The sequence below is a fragment of the Atractosteus spatula genome, chromosome 10 (genome assembly GCF_055471065.1).
Source record: "Atractosteus spatula isolate fAtrSpa1 chromosome 10, fAtrSpa1.hap1, whole genome shotgun sequence".
Classification (NCBI taxonomy): Eukaryota; Metazoa; Chordata; class Actinopteri; order Semionotiformes; family Lepisosteidae; genus Atractosteus; species Atractosteus spatula.
This window is the reverse complement of record NC_142715.1, coordinates 29,250,091-29,263,516: the sequence shown is the minus strand read 5'-3', so window position 1 is coordinate 29,263,516 and position 13,426 is coordinate 29,250,091. Positions and strand designations below refer to the sequence as shown.

Sequence of the window (13,426 nt, the reverse complement as noted above, 5' to 3'; positions counted from 1 at the left end):
CTATTTAATATTATTTTCACAGCTATGTATAAAAGTTTTTTAAGCAACAGTACATTAACCCTTGCAACGCTAAGTCTATTAGTCTTACCCTGAAGGCATGAGATGAGTCTGAATGTGACATTATGAAGAAATCAAAATATTAATCCCGCTCTCTTTCACAACTAGAAACATGCAAACGTAGCTTAAATCGCTCTCACATCCTCTCCTCCGTCTTTTAAGGAAACTATAACAAAAGTAAGAAAAAAAAAACGACTGATCGTATAAGGGTACTAAAACTTGAGGTAGGAACTTCAAGCGCTCGACGGAAAGATCGTTTATCAGGCATTGCTGTTGCAGATGTCGATATTATTTTATGCATCAGAGCATGTAGATCAGTCTAGTTCTGTCAATCACTACTTTGTTTTAAATGGCTAGTTTATTTTAAACCGCCGGTAGTTTAAAGGAAAGCGTGGCTGCAGCTCTTGGTGTAACTGTTGATCGCGAACTTGAACTCACCTGGGACATGCCTGCAGGTCTGTACAGAATCCACTGATGTCCGCTCTTCTTCTCTGCGGCAATGGACTATGCTATGGCTATAAGAAACGGAAACCTGCTTCAGAGAAGTAAAGTAAGCTGTTTGTATATTTATAAAATAAATGCTATTGATAACTAGAATATTATTATTATTATTATTATTATTATTATTACAAATGCTGGACCTCCTTAGCTTTCCAGTATAGAAATACTGATTTGGCATAAAACGTGCAGTAAGTTTCTTATACAGAACATGTGCCGGGAGTGGATATTTTTCAAGACTAGTAAAAAATTTGAAACTGCAACAGGATATCTAACCATCGCGATAACGCTAGGCTATGTGCCATGAAGACCTTCGGTTAAGACCCAGACGTCCCGATCAAAACGTAGGCGGAGACATCGATAACCACCTAACCTACCGCTTTGCTCTCTTGCCGCTCCTCTCAATGCATTTAAGCGCCGCTCATCCTCCTTGCTTAGTATTGCGTTTGACTTTTGATCTTCCCTTACTGTTGGCTGTTCATTTAGAGTGTCTTCTTGTTTTCGGACCCCTTTTAGTATTTTTATTTCGTTTCTCGGATTGCGGCTTTGTGTAACATTCGAACTTGTCTGTTTTTTCCGTTTTTTAGCAAATCTTTCGGATTGCGAAATCACTACCGAGGAAGTTCCTGGTTATTGTTCTGTCTATTGAACCCACATAGGATCCATCCTTCGGTTTAGGAAGACTGACCGTAACACCTTCTTTAAAAAAATATATATATTTCCTTGAGTTGAGACAAAATCAGTGAATATGTTTTTCATGCGTCTGTTGCCGTTCTTGGGAGTTCTAGTGATATTCAATGCAATAGGCTCTAGCCAGAGTTTTCCCAAACGTTTCCGTGAAAGCATTGCCGTTCTTGAAGTGAATTCTATCATAGACTCAAATCCCACCAGCATCTACGAATCCTTCTCTGCTCTGCGGTACACAACCCCGTATTTCCGAGCTTCGGCCCGGGTACTGGTGCCGCCCATCGCTGCTAAGGAGACCTGGACCGTGGGCTGGATTCAAGCGTGCAACCACATGCAGTTTTACAATGAATACGGGGATGAAGGAACGTAAGTACCGCGTTAGCAAGCGAACTGATGTTCACATTATATATACTGTACATACAATGGCTTATTGGGGCTATCTACTAGACTTCAGTAAGAAATATGTATAGCCCTATAAAAACACGTTTCTGTGTAACCTCTAAGAAATGCTTTACCGCATAAAAACACAAAACTGAAAATGCTCAGCACAACCTGCTACAATATACAGTATCTACAAAAACGTTTCAGAATCTTTTGACTTCCTACAGCCTCTATAAATTGGTGAACAGACGCAAGTCTGATAACATTATTCTATAGTTCAGGTGGGTAGCTGCGTCAGCATGCATAAGGTGCAAAGGGACAAGTAATACTTTTATTCCATGCTGAAAAAATAAATTAAACACAACGTTTCGGCTTTACAAAACGAAGAAACCAAACCGGTTGAACACAGCAAACCCAATCTGTTTTCACAAGTTGCTTGCACTTCTTGCCGCGGGCGAAATAAAAGCTGCTGAGCTAAATAAGGAAAGCTGTAACTATTACAACTGCTCACTGTTCCTCGGGCTGTGACAGGAGATCACACATTGTATTATTATTATTGAGAGACAGGCTCACTGTCTGTTCCTCAGGCTGTGACAGGAGATCACACACTGTATTATTATTACTGAGAGACAGGCTCACTGTCTGTTCCTCAGGCTAGAACATGAGATCACACACTGGATTATTATTATTGAGAGACAGGCTCACTGTCTGTTCCTCAGGCTGGGACAGGAGATCACACACTGGATTATTATTATTGAGAGACAGGCTCACTGTCTGTTCCTCAGGCTGGGACAGGAGATCACACACTGGATTATTATTATTGAGAGACAGACTCACTGTTCCTCAGGCTGGGACAGGAGATTCACAGCCGAAACGTTGTGTTTTCCGTCTTTTCCATTATTCTTTTCAGCATGTAATAAATGTATTACTTGTTCCTTAACATTAGTCTGTGCCTTATGTTGATTGAATGTAGACAGTAAGGGGTGAATTAAACAGGCAGTTATGCTTTACCTTACTTCAAACCCCTCTTACCCACTTTTGAAACTCCATGTGGGTCCTAATGCCCCAGTATAGTGACGGGGACACTGTACTGTAAACAGGTGCCGTCCTTCGGATGAGATGTAAAACCGAGGTCCTGACTCTCTGTGGTCATTAAAAATCCCAGGGTGCTTCTTGAAAAGAGTAGGGGTGTTACCCCGGTGTCCTGGTCAAATTTCCCATTTGCCCTTACCAATCATGGCCTCCTAATAATCCCCACCCATGAATTGGCTTCATTACTGTGCTCTCCTCCTCACTGATTGCTGATGTGTGGTGAGCGTTCTGGCCCACTATGGCTGCCGTCGCATCACCCAGGTGGATGCGGTACATTGGTGGTTGCAGAGGGGAGTCCCCATTACCTGTAAAGCGCTTTGAGTGGAGTGTCCAGAAAAGCGTTATATAAGTGTAAGCAATTATTATATTTATTATTATTATTCAACTTATAAGAAATACAACAAAAGACATTATTCTTTTTTCCTTCTTGTAATTTGCCTGTGCAGGCAGAAATTTTCAAACAAGGCCTATGTACAAAAAATTACACCCAAGTATTTGGTCATCCAAGAGCTGCTTTCCTCCTTTGAGGTAGATCATTAATTGGTGGCTGTGTGGGAGAAAAAGAGTATAATGTACATGAAGGTTCTGTTAAGTAGCAAGGGAAAAGTAACCAGGCACCACATTTAGAATGTTTACAATTGTAATATAAATTGTACACAGAAATAAAGCAGAATGATCAAATCCAGGGCAGCATGGTGGACTCCAGGGTCTAAGGTTCAGTTCCTGGGGTGCTGTCTGCGTGGAGTTTGTATGTTCTCCCCATGTTCACATGGGTTTACTCCCACAGTCCAAAGTCATGCTGGTTGATAAATTGGCCTCTGGGAAATTGGCCCTGGTGTGTCTGTCTGTCTGTCTGTCTGTCTGTCTGTCTGTCTGTGCTGTGATGGATTGGCGTCCTGTCTGGGGTGTGTCCTGCCTTGCACTCTCTGCACTGTGTCCCCCACTTCCCTGAATTCTACGTCTAGTGGATAGTATTTGCAGCCCTGTATTTAGTCTTAACTGTGAGGTTAATGTTAACATGGCTCAGTATGGAAGAGCCCAGCTTCACTGTTTGTATAACCTTCTTCCAAACTTCCAGCACGGCACAGCACAGCGCCCCTAGAACCCCAAGCTGGCAGTGCTACTTGAGTTATTGCAGTGTTCTTGTGTTATTGGCTAATTTACAAGTGGTGCACATTTCTTTTGCTGAGTCCTAAATTAAAAAGTTTCATGTGTCAAGACAGCAAACTTTTTGGTTTCACTTTTAGATTTAGTGTAACTATCAGTATGATCAGCTTAAATAAAAGTGAGGTTAATTAGCATTTAGCATGTTCATACTATGCAATATTTATACATACAGTATATATAATAGAAGTATAGAGTTGCATTCTAATATATTTTTACACATCTTAAGAAATAAAATGGCTGGATTTATTTGTATCTGTTTTTATTTTTGAAAGCTTTCCTCAGTAACTTCCAGTACCTCTTGCTTTGCTGAAGAGTATGAGATTATCAGGTATTTTATATCCTCAGTGAACTGTCTAAAGGATCACTAACAGGTAGTATATTAATCTTACGTGTGCTGTTATTTTCATAACTGCTGTTATGAAATGGTGCTGTTCTTTCACCATTCATAGTTGCCTGTGAATGTTTGCCTTTATTTCAATCATGATCTTTAGCCAGGAACTACTGTAGCTACATGGCTGGAACATGTTCTGGTTGTATTTGAAGGTAAAATAACTGAACTCTAATGACTGTGAAGTGGACCTATCAAAACATGTTCAAAACTGGTATTATTTAGGGGGGGAAAAATTAATGTATCATTTGATGTTTAGTTTCTTAATCAAAACTAATTGCATTCGTCCTACGCCATGGTCAGCTAGATTGAGATGTTTGCAAACTGCTCTAATGAGCTCAGCAATGGTTTCTGGATTAGTACCAAATGAAGGTTAGAGAATTGCTGTGGAGAAAGTGACAAGGTCTATATTAAAACGCCTGAAACAGTGGCACAAGTCAAGATGTGAATATTCTCAGAAATTTCACATTTCCCAGCAGAGTACTTGTTAACACGGTTCTTAATAGATTCAGCACCAGTAGCCTGGACTCAAATTTCCCTCTGGAGAAACCCTTTTGTGTCTCTGAAATGAAGAGTGACAGGGAAGGGATTGAGAGAAATGAGAAAGAAGAAGACGCAAATACAAAGAGACACATATTTAATCTTTTGTATTTATGTACCTGTAATAAAAAAGGAAATGCTGCTACAGTACATATTCAATCAGTGCTTACTGTAAAGATGTACACAAATGTGTTCTGCCGTACAGTAATCTTTTTATTAAGATTGCAGCTTAACCTTCTCTAAATAGTCATATGCAATGTCACTACTACTAGTGACACTGTGCACACTACACGTTGCATTTATAGGATTTGCTGACACTCTCATCTTGGTATACTGTATAAGGAGCTTCTTGTATTCAATGTCCAAGTCCAGGGAACAAATTATTGTCAAAACAGCACTTACCCAGTCCTGCAGTGTTTTGATGCCAGTTAAGATAGGACGGTTTGTCCAAGAGCATGGACAGTGTTAGTTTCAGTGTGGGTGAGCCACTTATCTGACTGACCAGGACAAAGACACTTGTCCAGTTGTCTGTGGTTGTTTGTTTGTTGAGTTTCAAATCAGTGTATTTTCAGCTCAGTGCTCAGCAGTGACCCTGTGACTTGTCTGTAAACATCCAGTATCTCAATCAACGTTTCTCAAATGCACAACAGTACAGTGTGCAGCAGTACGTGCCGGCAATGCAATTCCTTTTCTACGAGGGGGGGGTCATAAAAATGACTAAATTAAGTAACATAGAATATGAATAAGATGAACTCCAACAAAACTCAATATAAATAGAGCTGTTATGTGTCCAGGGTGTATGCAATACATTATGTCCAAGTAGTGCAGTACACCAAATACAAAGAAATACAATGAAAACTGTACAGTATGTCCATGCAGCCATTACAGTGATTTGCTGAAGCTGCAGGTTGGCTATTTAGCAGTCTTGAATGCTTCGATACTAGGATGACTGGGGTCTTGAGAATGGATCTGGACTTCTTAAGACATCTAGCTGAGAAGATATCATGGATGTCTGGTACCTTACAGCCGGTAATGAGCTGCGCTGACTTCACCACCCTCTGTGGTACTTGGTGCAGTGCGATTTCAGGTGGAGCAGTTTCCATACCAGGCAGTGATGCAGCCAATCAGGATACTCTCAATAGTGCACCTGCAGAAGCTGGCCTGGATATGTGATGGCATTCTGAACATCTTTAGCCTTCGGACAAAGAACAGGCGCTGCCGTGCTGTTTTGACCACGATGTTGGTGTGGTGGGTCCAGGTAAAGTCCTCTGAGATGTTAACTCCCAGGAACTTAAAACTGCTGACCCTCTCCACTGCAGTCCCATTGATATAAATAGGTATGTGATCTCCCTATTGGTTCCTATAATCCACAATAATTTCCTTAGTCTTACTGATGTTCAGAGAGAGGTTGTTCTCCTGGCACCATGCTGCCAGGGTTTCAACCTCCTCCCTGTACGCAGACCCTTCACCATCTGTGATCAGGCCGATGGCTGTTGTATCATCCGCAAACTTGATGATGGAGTTGAGTTACGCCTGACGACACAATCATGAGTAAATAAGGAGTAGAGGAGAGGGCTAAGCACACAGCCATGGGGGGGCTCCAGTTTTTAGAGTCTGGGTAGAGCATAGAAAGTTTGTGAACCCTTTAGAATTTTCTGAATTTCTACATACATTTGTAAATTTATGTAAAGCATAAGTTCACATACTTTTTCTGACAGACATTTCATGTTGGATCATTTTGATCAATAAATGAATGAAAAAGTATATCCTTTTGTGTGTTATTTGTTTTATTGGGTTCTCTTTGTATATTTCTATGACTTAGATGAAGATCTCATCACATTTTAGGTCAGAATTATGCAGAAATTCAGAAAATTCTAAAGGGTTCACAAACTTTCTAGCACCACTGTATGTTGGTGCCCACCCTCACCACCTGCGGACATCAAGAAGTCCAGGATCCAGTTACAGAGGGAGATGTTCAGTCCCAGGTCCTGGACCTTGATGACGAGCTTTGAGGGCACTATGGTATTGAATGCTGAGCTGTAATCAACAAACAGCATTCTCACATATGTTCCTTTCTTATCCCCTTGTGAGAGGGCAGTATGGAGGGCAGTGGCTATAGCATCCTCTGTTGACCTGTTCTGGCGATACGCAAATACTAATGGGTCAAGTGTATCAGGCAGTGAGGAGGTGATGAATGCTTTGACCAACCACTCGAAGCACTTGATAATTGATGTAAGTGCAACGGGGCAGTAGTCATTTAGGCACCTGACTCCGTTTCTTAGGAACGGGGACAATGGTGCCTTTTTTTAAAGCAGGAAGGAACTATGTACTGAGCTAGAGAAAGATTGAGTATGTCTGAGAAGACATCTGCCAACTTGTCTGCACATGACTTCAGAACATGGCCAGGGCCAGGAGCCTTGTGTGGATTGGTCTTTTTATAAACTTTTTATAAACTCTATAGTTGTATTTAGCTCTTTTGATGGCTTTCCTGAGGTCGTATCTGGATTTTTTTTGTATTTACCCAATTTGCTAGATTTGAAAGTGGCTGTCCTAGCTTTAAGTTTGGCATGTATCTTTCCATTTACCCATGGTTTTTGATTTGGGTATGTGTGAACAATAATCCTGGGAACCATGTCTTCAATGCATTTATTGATCTAGCCAGTAACATAGTCTGCATACAGATTGATACAGTGCCTTGCGAAAGTATTCGGCCCCCTTGAACTTTTCAACCTTTTGCCACATTTCAGGCTTCAAACATAAAGATATAAATTTTTTATTTTATGTGAAGAATCACCAACAAGTGAGACACAATTGTGAAGTGGAACGAAATCTATTGGATTTTTGAAACTTTTTTAACTAATAAAAAAATGAAAAGTGGGGCGTGCAAAATTATTCGGCCCCCTTGCGTTAATACTTTGTAGAGCCACCTTTTGCTGCGATTACAGCTGCAAGTCGCTTGGGGTATGTCTCTATCAGTTTTGCACATCGAGAGACTGAAATTCTTGCCCATTCTTCCTTGCAAAACAGCTCGAGCTCAGTGAGGTTGGATGGAGAGCGTTTGTGAACAGCAGTTTTCAGCTCTTTCCACAGATTCTCGATTGGATTCAGGTCTGGACTTTGACTTGGCCATTCAAACACCTGGATACGTTTATTTGTGAACCATTCCTTTGTAGATTTTGCTGTATGTTTGGGATCATTGTCTTGTTGGAAGATAAATCTCCGTCCCAGTCTCAGGTCTTTTGCAGACTCCAACAGGTTTTCATCCAGAATGGTCCTGTATTTGGCTGCATCCATCTTCCCCTCAATTTTAACCATCTTCCCTGTCCCTGCTGAAGAAAAGCAGGCCCAAACCATGATGCTGCCACCACCATGTTTGACAGTGGGGATGGTGTGTTGAGGGTGATGAGCTGTGTTGCTTTTACGCCAAACATATCGTTTTGCATTGTGGCCAAAAAGTTTGATTTTGGTTTCATCTGACCAGAGCACCTTCTTCCACATGTTTGGGGTGTCTCCCAGGTGGCTTGTGGCAAACTTTAGACGAGACTTTTTATGGATATCTTTGAGAAATGGCTTTCTTCTTGCCACTCTTCCATAAAGGCCAGATTTGTGCAGTGTAAGACTGATTGTTGTCCTATGGACAGACTCTCCCACCTCAGCTGTAGTTCTCTGCAGTTCATCCAGAGTGATCATGGGCCTCTTGGCTGCATCTCTGATCAGTCTTCTCCTTGTCTGAGCTGAAAGTTTAGAGGGACGGCCAGGTCTTGGTAGATTTGCAGTGGTCTGATACTCCTTCCATTTCAAGATGATCGCTTGCACAGTGCTCCTTGGGATGTTTGAAGCTTGGGAAATCTTTTTGTATCCAAATCCGGCTTTAAACTTCTCCACAACAGTATTACGGACCTGCCTGGTGTGTTCCTTGGTCTTCATGATGCTCTCTGCGCTTTCAACAGAACTTTGAGACTATCACAGAGCAGGTGCATTTATACAGAGACTTGATTACACACAGGTGGATTCTATTTATCACCATCAGTCATTTAGGACAACATTGGATCATTCAGAGATCCTCGCTGAACTTCTGGAGTGAGTTTGCTGCACTGAAAGTAAAGGGGCCGAATAATTTTGCACGCCCCACTTTTCATTTTTTTATTAGTTAAAAAAGTTTCAAAAATCCAATAGATTTCGTTCCACTTCACAATTGTGTCCCACTTGTTGGTGATTCTTCACATAAAATAAAAAATTTATATCTTTATGTTTGAAGCCTGAAATGTGGCAAAAGGTTGAAAAGTTCAAGGGGGCTGAATACTTTCGCAAGGCACTGTATTTCTGGCAGTTCTGTGGAAGATCTGCCAGTCAGTCGTAAGGATAGCAGAGTCCGGAACAGATGGGTCAGGCCAAGTTTCAGTAAGAGCCAGCACGTTGCAGTTCTTGATGTCCAATTGGAAAGAAAGCCTTGCTTTCAGTTCATCCAGCTTATTGTGACTGAACATTAGCAAGAAGTATACTCGGGAGCTGGGCACGATTGCTCCGCTGCCTCAGTATTACCAGAATGCCTGCCCGTTTACCCCTCTTCCTACGACGCCGTCTTCTTCCCAGTACAGGTGAGACACCACAGTCCATAGTCGGCAGTAATTATTGGTGTAGATTTAACTTTGTCAGTATTCGATCTTATGTCCATAAGTGTTTGTTGGTCATATTTAATCACCGAGCAAACAGTACGTGCAGTTAGCAGTACAAAAAACAACAAAAAGAAATAAACAAGGACGAATGGATGCTCGCAGGACACTTGCAGGACGCCAGCCTTCACTGTCGGCGCCATCTTACTCGCCATTTTACATCTTACTTGTCAGATGCACTAATTTATGTCGTAATGAGCCATATCCATTGGCTAGGTCCAGCCATAGTACTGTTAGTTCCCTATTCCTTTTTTTGCCTCCTTTCTGCACTAATATATCCATGTACTTGTTAAGCAGCATGTAGTCAGTAAGTCATCTTGCCACAATTGCCAGAAAGATCTTTCCGTCCACATTCAGCAAAGATATAGTTCTAAACTGTCCTATGGCCTGGGCATTCTCCCGCTTTGGTATGAAACATACCTCCACTACATGCCAATCTGCCTCTTCTCAATACAACCCTTAAAAGCCTCCATAGCACTCTTGTTACTTTTAGACAGTATTTGCACACTTGACCCAGGTACTGAGGATGATCTTGCTTTCCTGATGATGCTGGTCATTTCCTTCAGTCTCCTGCATATCAAAAACATCCATTGGATCATCAGATTTCAATCTGTCAGCAGCTGTGAGAGCCGTGTCAGTCCCCCAGGCAGTGGTGACTCCATTGGTATCTGTGGGGCCTGTGAAGTGAAAAATAGCAGATAACTCTGACAAGCACAGGTTCCTGCAAGGTTGCTGGGTTATATCTTTCCTGTGCTGGTTTTAGGAGCTGCTGTAAACGCAGGCCTGTTAAACTATGGAGAATCTAAATTGGACGAGGGGGGGATTTAAAAGAAAATAATTGACAATTTTTATTGTTGGGGGGGGGGGGGGGATTACAGAATGTGCAACAACTTCTAAGTGGCACAGTGGTTAGCATTACACCATCTCTGAGTTCAATTCTTAGGGTGTATATAGAGTTGTATCTTCTAATGAATATAGGGAGGGTTTTTTCCCCAAAGTCCAAAGACATACTGGTGGATTAGTTGCCTTCTGGGGAAAATTGGCCCTCGTGTGTGTGTGTGTGTGTGTGTGTGTGTGTGTGTGTGTGTGTGTGTGTGTGTGTGTGTGTGTGTGTGTGTGGACTGGTGTCCCATCTAAGATGTATCCTGCCTTGTGCATTAGGCTCCCCTGCTATTCTGAATTGGATGAAGCAGTTATAATATGTGTGGATAGATGATGGATTTACTTTTCAAAAAAGTTCATGGGCATATCTGAACAAATCTTGCCACATCTGAATCACTGGTACTGCAGAGTTTTCCAAAGAGGATGCAGGACTTGTGTGATACCAGTGCGATCCTCTGTTTATTTTTAACAAAAACAGATGCATGGGATATTAAGAATGAGTATGACTTCTGTCAGTTAAAGCCAATACAGGTCAAACAGGTGTATATACAGTGGTGTGAAAAAGTGTTTGCCCCCTTCCTGATTTCTTATTTTTTTGCATGTTTGTCACACTGAAATGTTTCAGATCATCAAACAAATTGAAATATTAGACAAAGATAACACAAGTAAACACAAAATGCAGTTTTTAAATGAAGGTTTTTATTATTAAGGGAAAAAAAAAACCAAACCTACATGGCCCTGTGTGAAAAAGTGATTGCCCCCCCTGTTAAAACATATATCAACTGTGGTTTATCACATCTTTGGAAAGCTGAGTTCAATTTCTCTAGCCACACCCAGGCCTGATTACTGCCACACCTGTTCTCAATCAAGAAATCACTTAAATAGGACCTGCCTGACAAAGTGAAGTAGACCAAAAGATCATCAAAAGCTAGACATCATGCTGCGATCCAAACAAATTCAGGAACAAATGAGAAACAGAGTAATTGAGATTTATCAGTCTGGAAAAGGTTATAAAGCCATTTCTAAAGCTTTGCGACTCCAGCGAACCACAGTGAGAGCCATTATCCACAAATGGTGAAAACATGGAATAGTGGTGAACCTTCCCAGGAGTGGCCGGCCATCCAAAATTACCCCAAGAACGCAGTGATGACTCATCCAAGAGGTCACAAAAAACCCCACAACAACATCCAAAGAACTGCAGGCTTCACTTGCCTCAGTTAAGGTCAGTGTTCATGACTCCACCATAAGAAAGAGACGGGGCAAAAATGGCCTGCATGGCAGAGTTCCAAGACGAAAACCACTGCTGAGCAAAAAGAACATAAAGGCTCGTCTCAATTTTGCCAGAAAACATCTTGATGATCCCCAAGACTTTTGGGAAAATACTCTGTGGACTGACAAGACAAAAGTTGAACTTTTTGGAAGGTGTGTGTCCCATTACATCTGGCGTAAAAGTAACACAGCATTTCAGAAAAGGAACATCATACCAACAGTAAAATATGGTGGTGGTAGTGTGATGGTCTGGAGCTGTTTTGCTGCTTCAGGACCTGGAAGACTTGCTGTGGTAAATGGAACCATGAATTCTGCTGTCTACCAAAAAATCCTGAAGGAGAATGTCTGGCCATCTGTTCGTGACCTCAAGCTGAAGCGCACTTGACTTTGGAGTGGCCTAGTCAAAGTCCTGACCTGAATCCGATTGAGATGTTGGGGCATGACCTTAAAAAAGCGGTTAAGGCTCGAAAACCCTCCAATGTGGCTGAATTACAATAATTCTGCAAAGATGAGTGGGCCAAAATTCCTCCACAGCGCTGTAAAAGACTCATTGCCAGTTATCGCAAACGCTTGATTGCAGTTGTTGCTGTTAAGGGTGGCCCAACCAGTTATTAGGTTTAGGGGGCAATCACTTTTTCACACAGGGCCATGTAGGTTTGGATTTTTTTTTTTCCTTAATAATAAAAACCTTCATTTAAAAACTGCATTTTGCGTTTACTTGTGTTATCTTTGTCTAATATTTCAATTTGTTTGATGATCTGAAACATTTCAGTGTGACAAACATGCAAAAAAAAATAAGAAATCAGGAAGGGGGCAAACACTTTTTCACACCACTGTATATATATATTTTCTTGTTAGATGGGAACACATTTTCCTGCTGGAAAATTCTTCCTTAGTTCTAATTATGTGCATTGCTGTGCAAAAGCCTTGGATATTTTAGGCAAATTCAGGAAGTACCATATGTTATGAGCATCATCAATTGGTCCAAGCCACCATTAATGTTTTCAACTACTCTAATCATTTTGACTATTTTTCCTACAGTTCAGTTTGTGTGAGTTTTTGATCCATAAGTGATCAGAATCTTCAACAATATGATCTCAGGAACTCAAAGTAATGATGACCCAATTAGAAACATTATAGTAGCTAATCAATCCAGCCACCATAGACTTGTGTGTTACTATAAAGGGGGAAAGTGTCAAACTTGCACTGTTGCTGTGTTACATGTTGATGTGCTGATCTATTAATTGGTGTGTTTTGTTTTAGGTCTAGCTGGGAGATCCCTGATTTAAGGGATGGTAAAATTCAAGCAATAAGTGACTCTGATGGGGTGAACTACCCCTGGTATGGCAATAAGAAAGAGATCTACATTTTCACCGGCCCCACCACGAAGGACACAGAGTTCAACGTCAGCATGGACGACAATTTCAACCCCAGTGTGTCCTGGGGCGTGCCCGTGAGCAACAGCAACCAGCCCCAGCTGACCAATATCCGCAGGGACCAGAGCTTCATCACCTGGCTGGTGGCCATCAACCAGGCCAGCAGGGAGCACTTCATCCTGAAGACCATCAAGTGGAGGATGCAGCTGCAGATCGAGATCGACCCCGGCAAACCCCTGGGCCAGCGTGCCAAGCTGCTGGAGCCCACCGCCCAGGAGCAGCCCCAGATCCTGGCCAGGAAGGAGCCCATCCCGCCCAACGCCATGGTGAAGCCCAATGCCAACGACGCGCAGGTCCTGATGTGGAGGCCAGAAACCGGGAAGCCTGTGGTTGTTATACCACCAAAACTATAGGGT

At 41.9% G+C, this 13,426-nt stretch overlaps 3 protein-coding genes across 3 annotated transcripts in view; 2 read left to right on the top strand and 1 right to left on the bottom strand.

The window, feature by feature from the left end:
- LOC148827801 (scavenger receptor cysteine-rich type 1 protein M130-like) overlaps positions 1-13,426 on the top strand; it is a 446,693-nt gene that overhangs the window by 134,567 nt on the left and 298,700 nt on the right. The window lies entirely within an intron of this gene.
- Positions 1-13,426, bottom strand: part of LOC148827815 (scavenger receptor cysteine-rich type 1 protein M130-like) — a 104,618-nt gene that overhangs the window by 56,492 nt on the left and 34,700 nt on the right. The gene's annotated exons all lie outside the window — the stretch shown is intronic.
- LOC148827816 (protein FAM78A-like) lies at positions 1,304-13,426 on the top strand. The gene is made up of 2 exons (XM_088926190.1): positions 1,304-1,608; positions 12,898-13,426. Exons 1-2 carry the CDS (start codon positions 1,304-1,306, stop codon positions 13,421-13,423), a joined length of 831 nt encoding a protein of 276 aa, XP_088782316.1. The 3' UTR covers positions 13,424-13,426.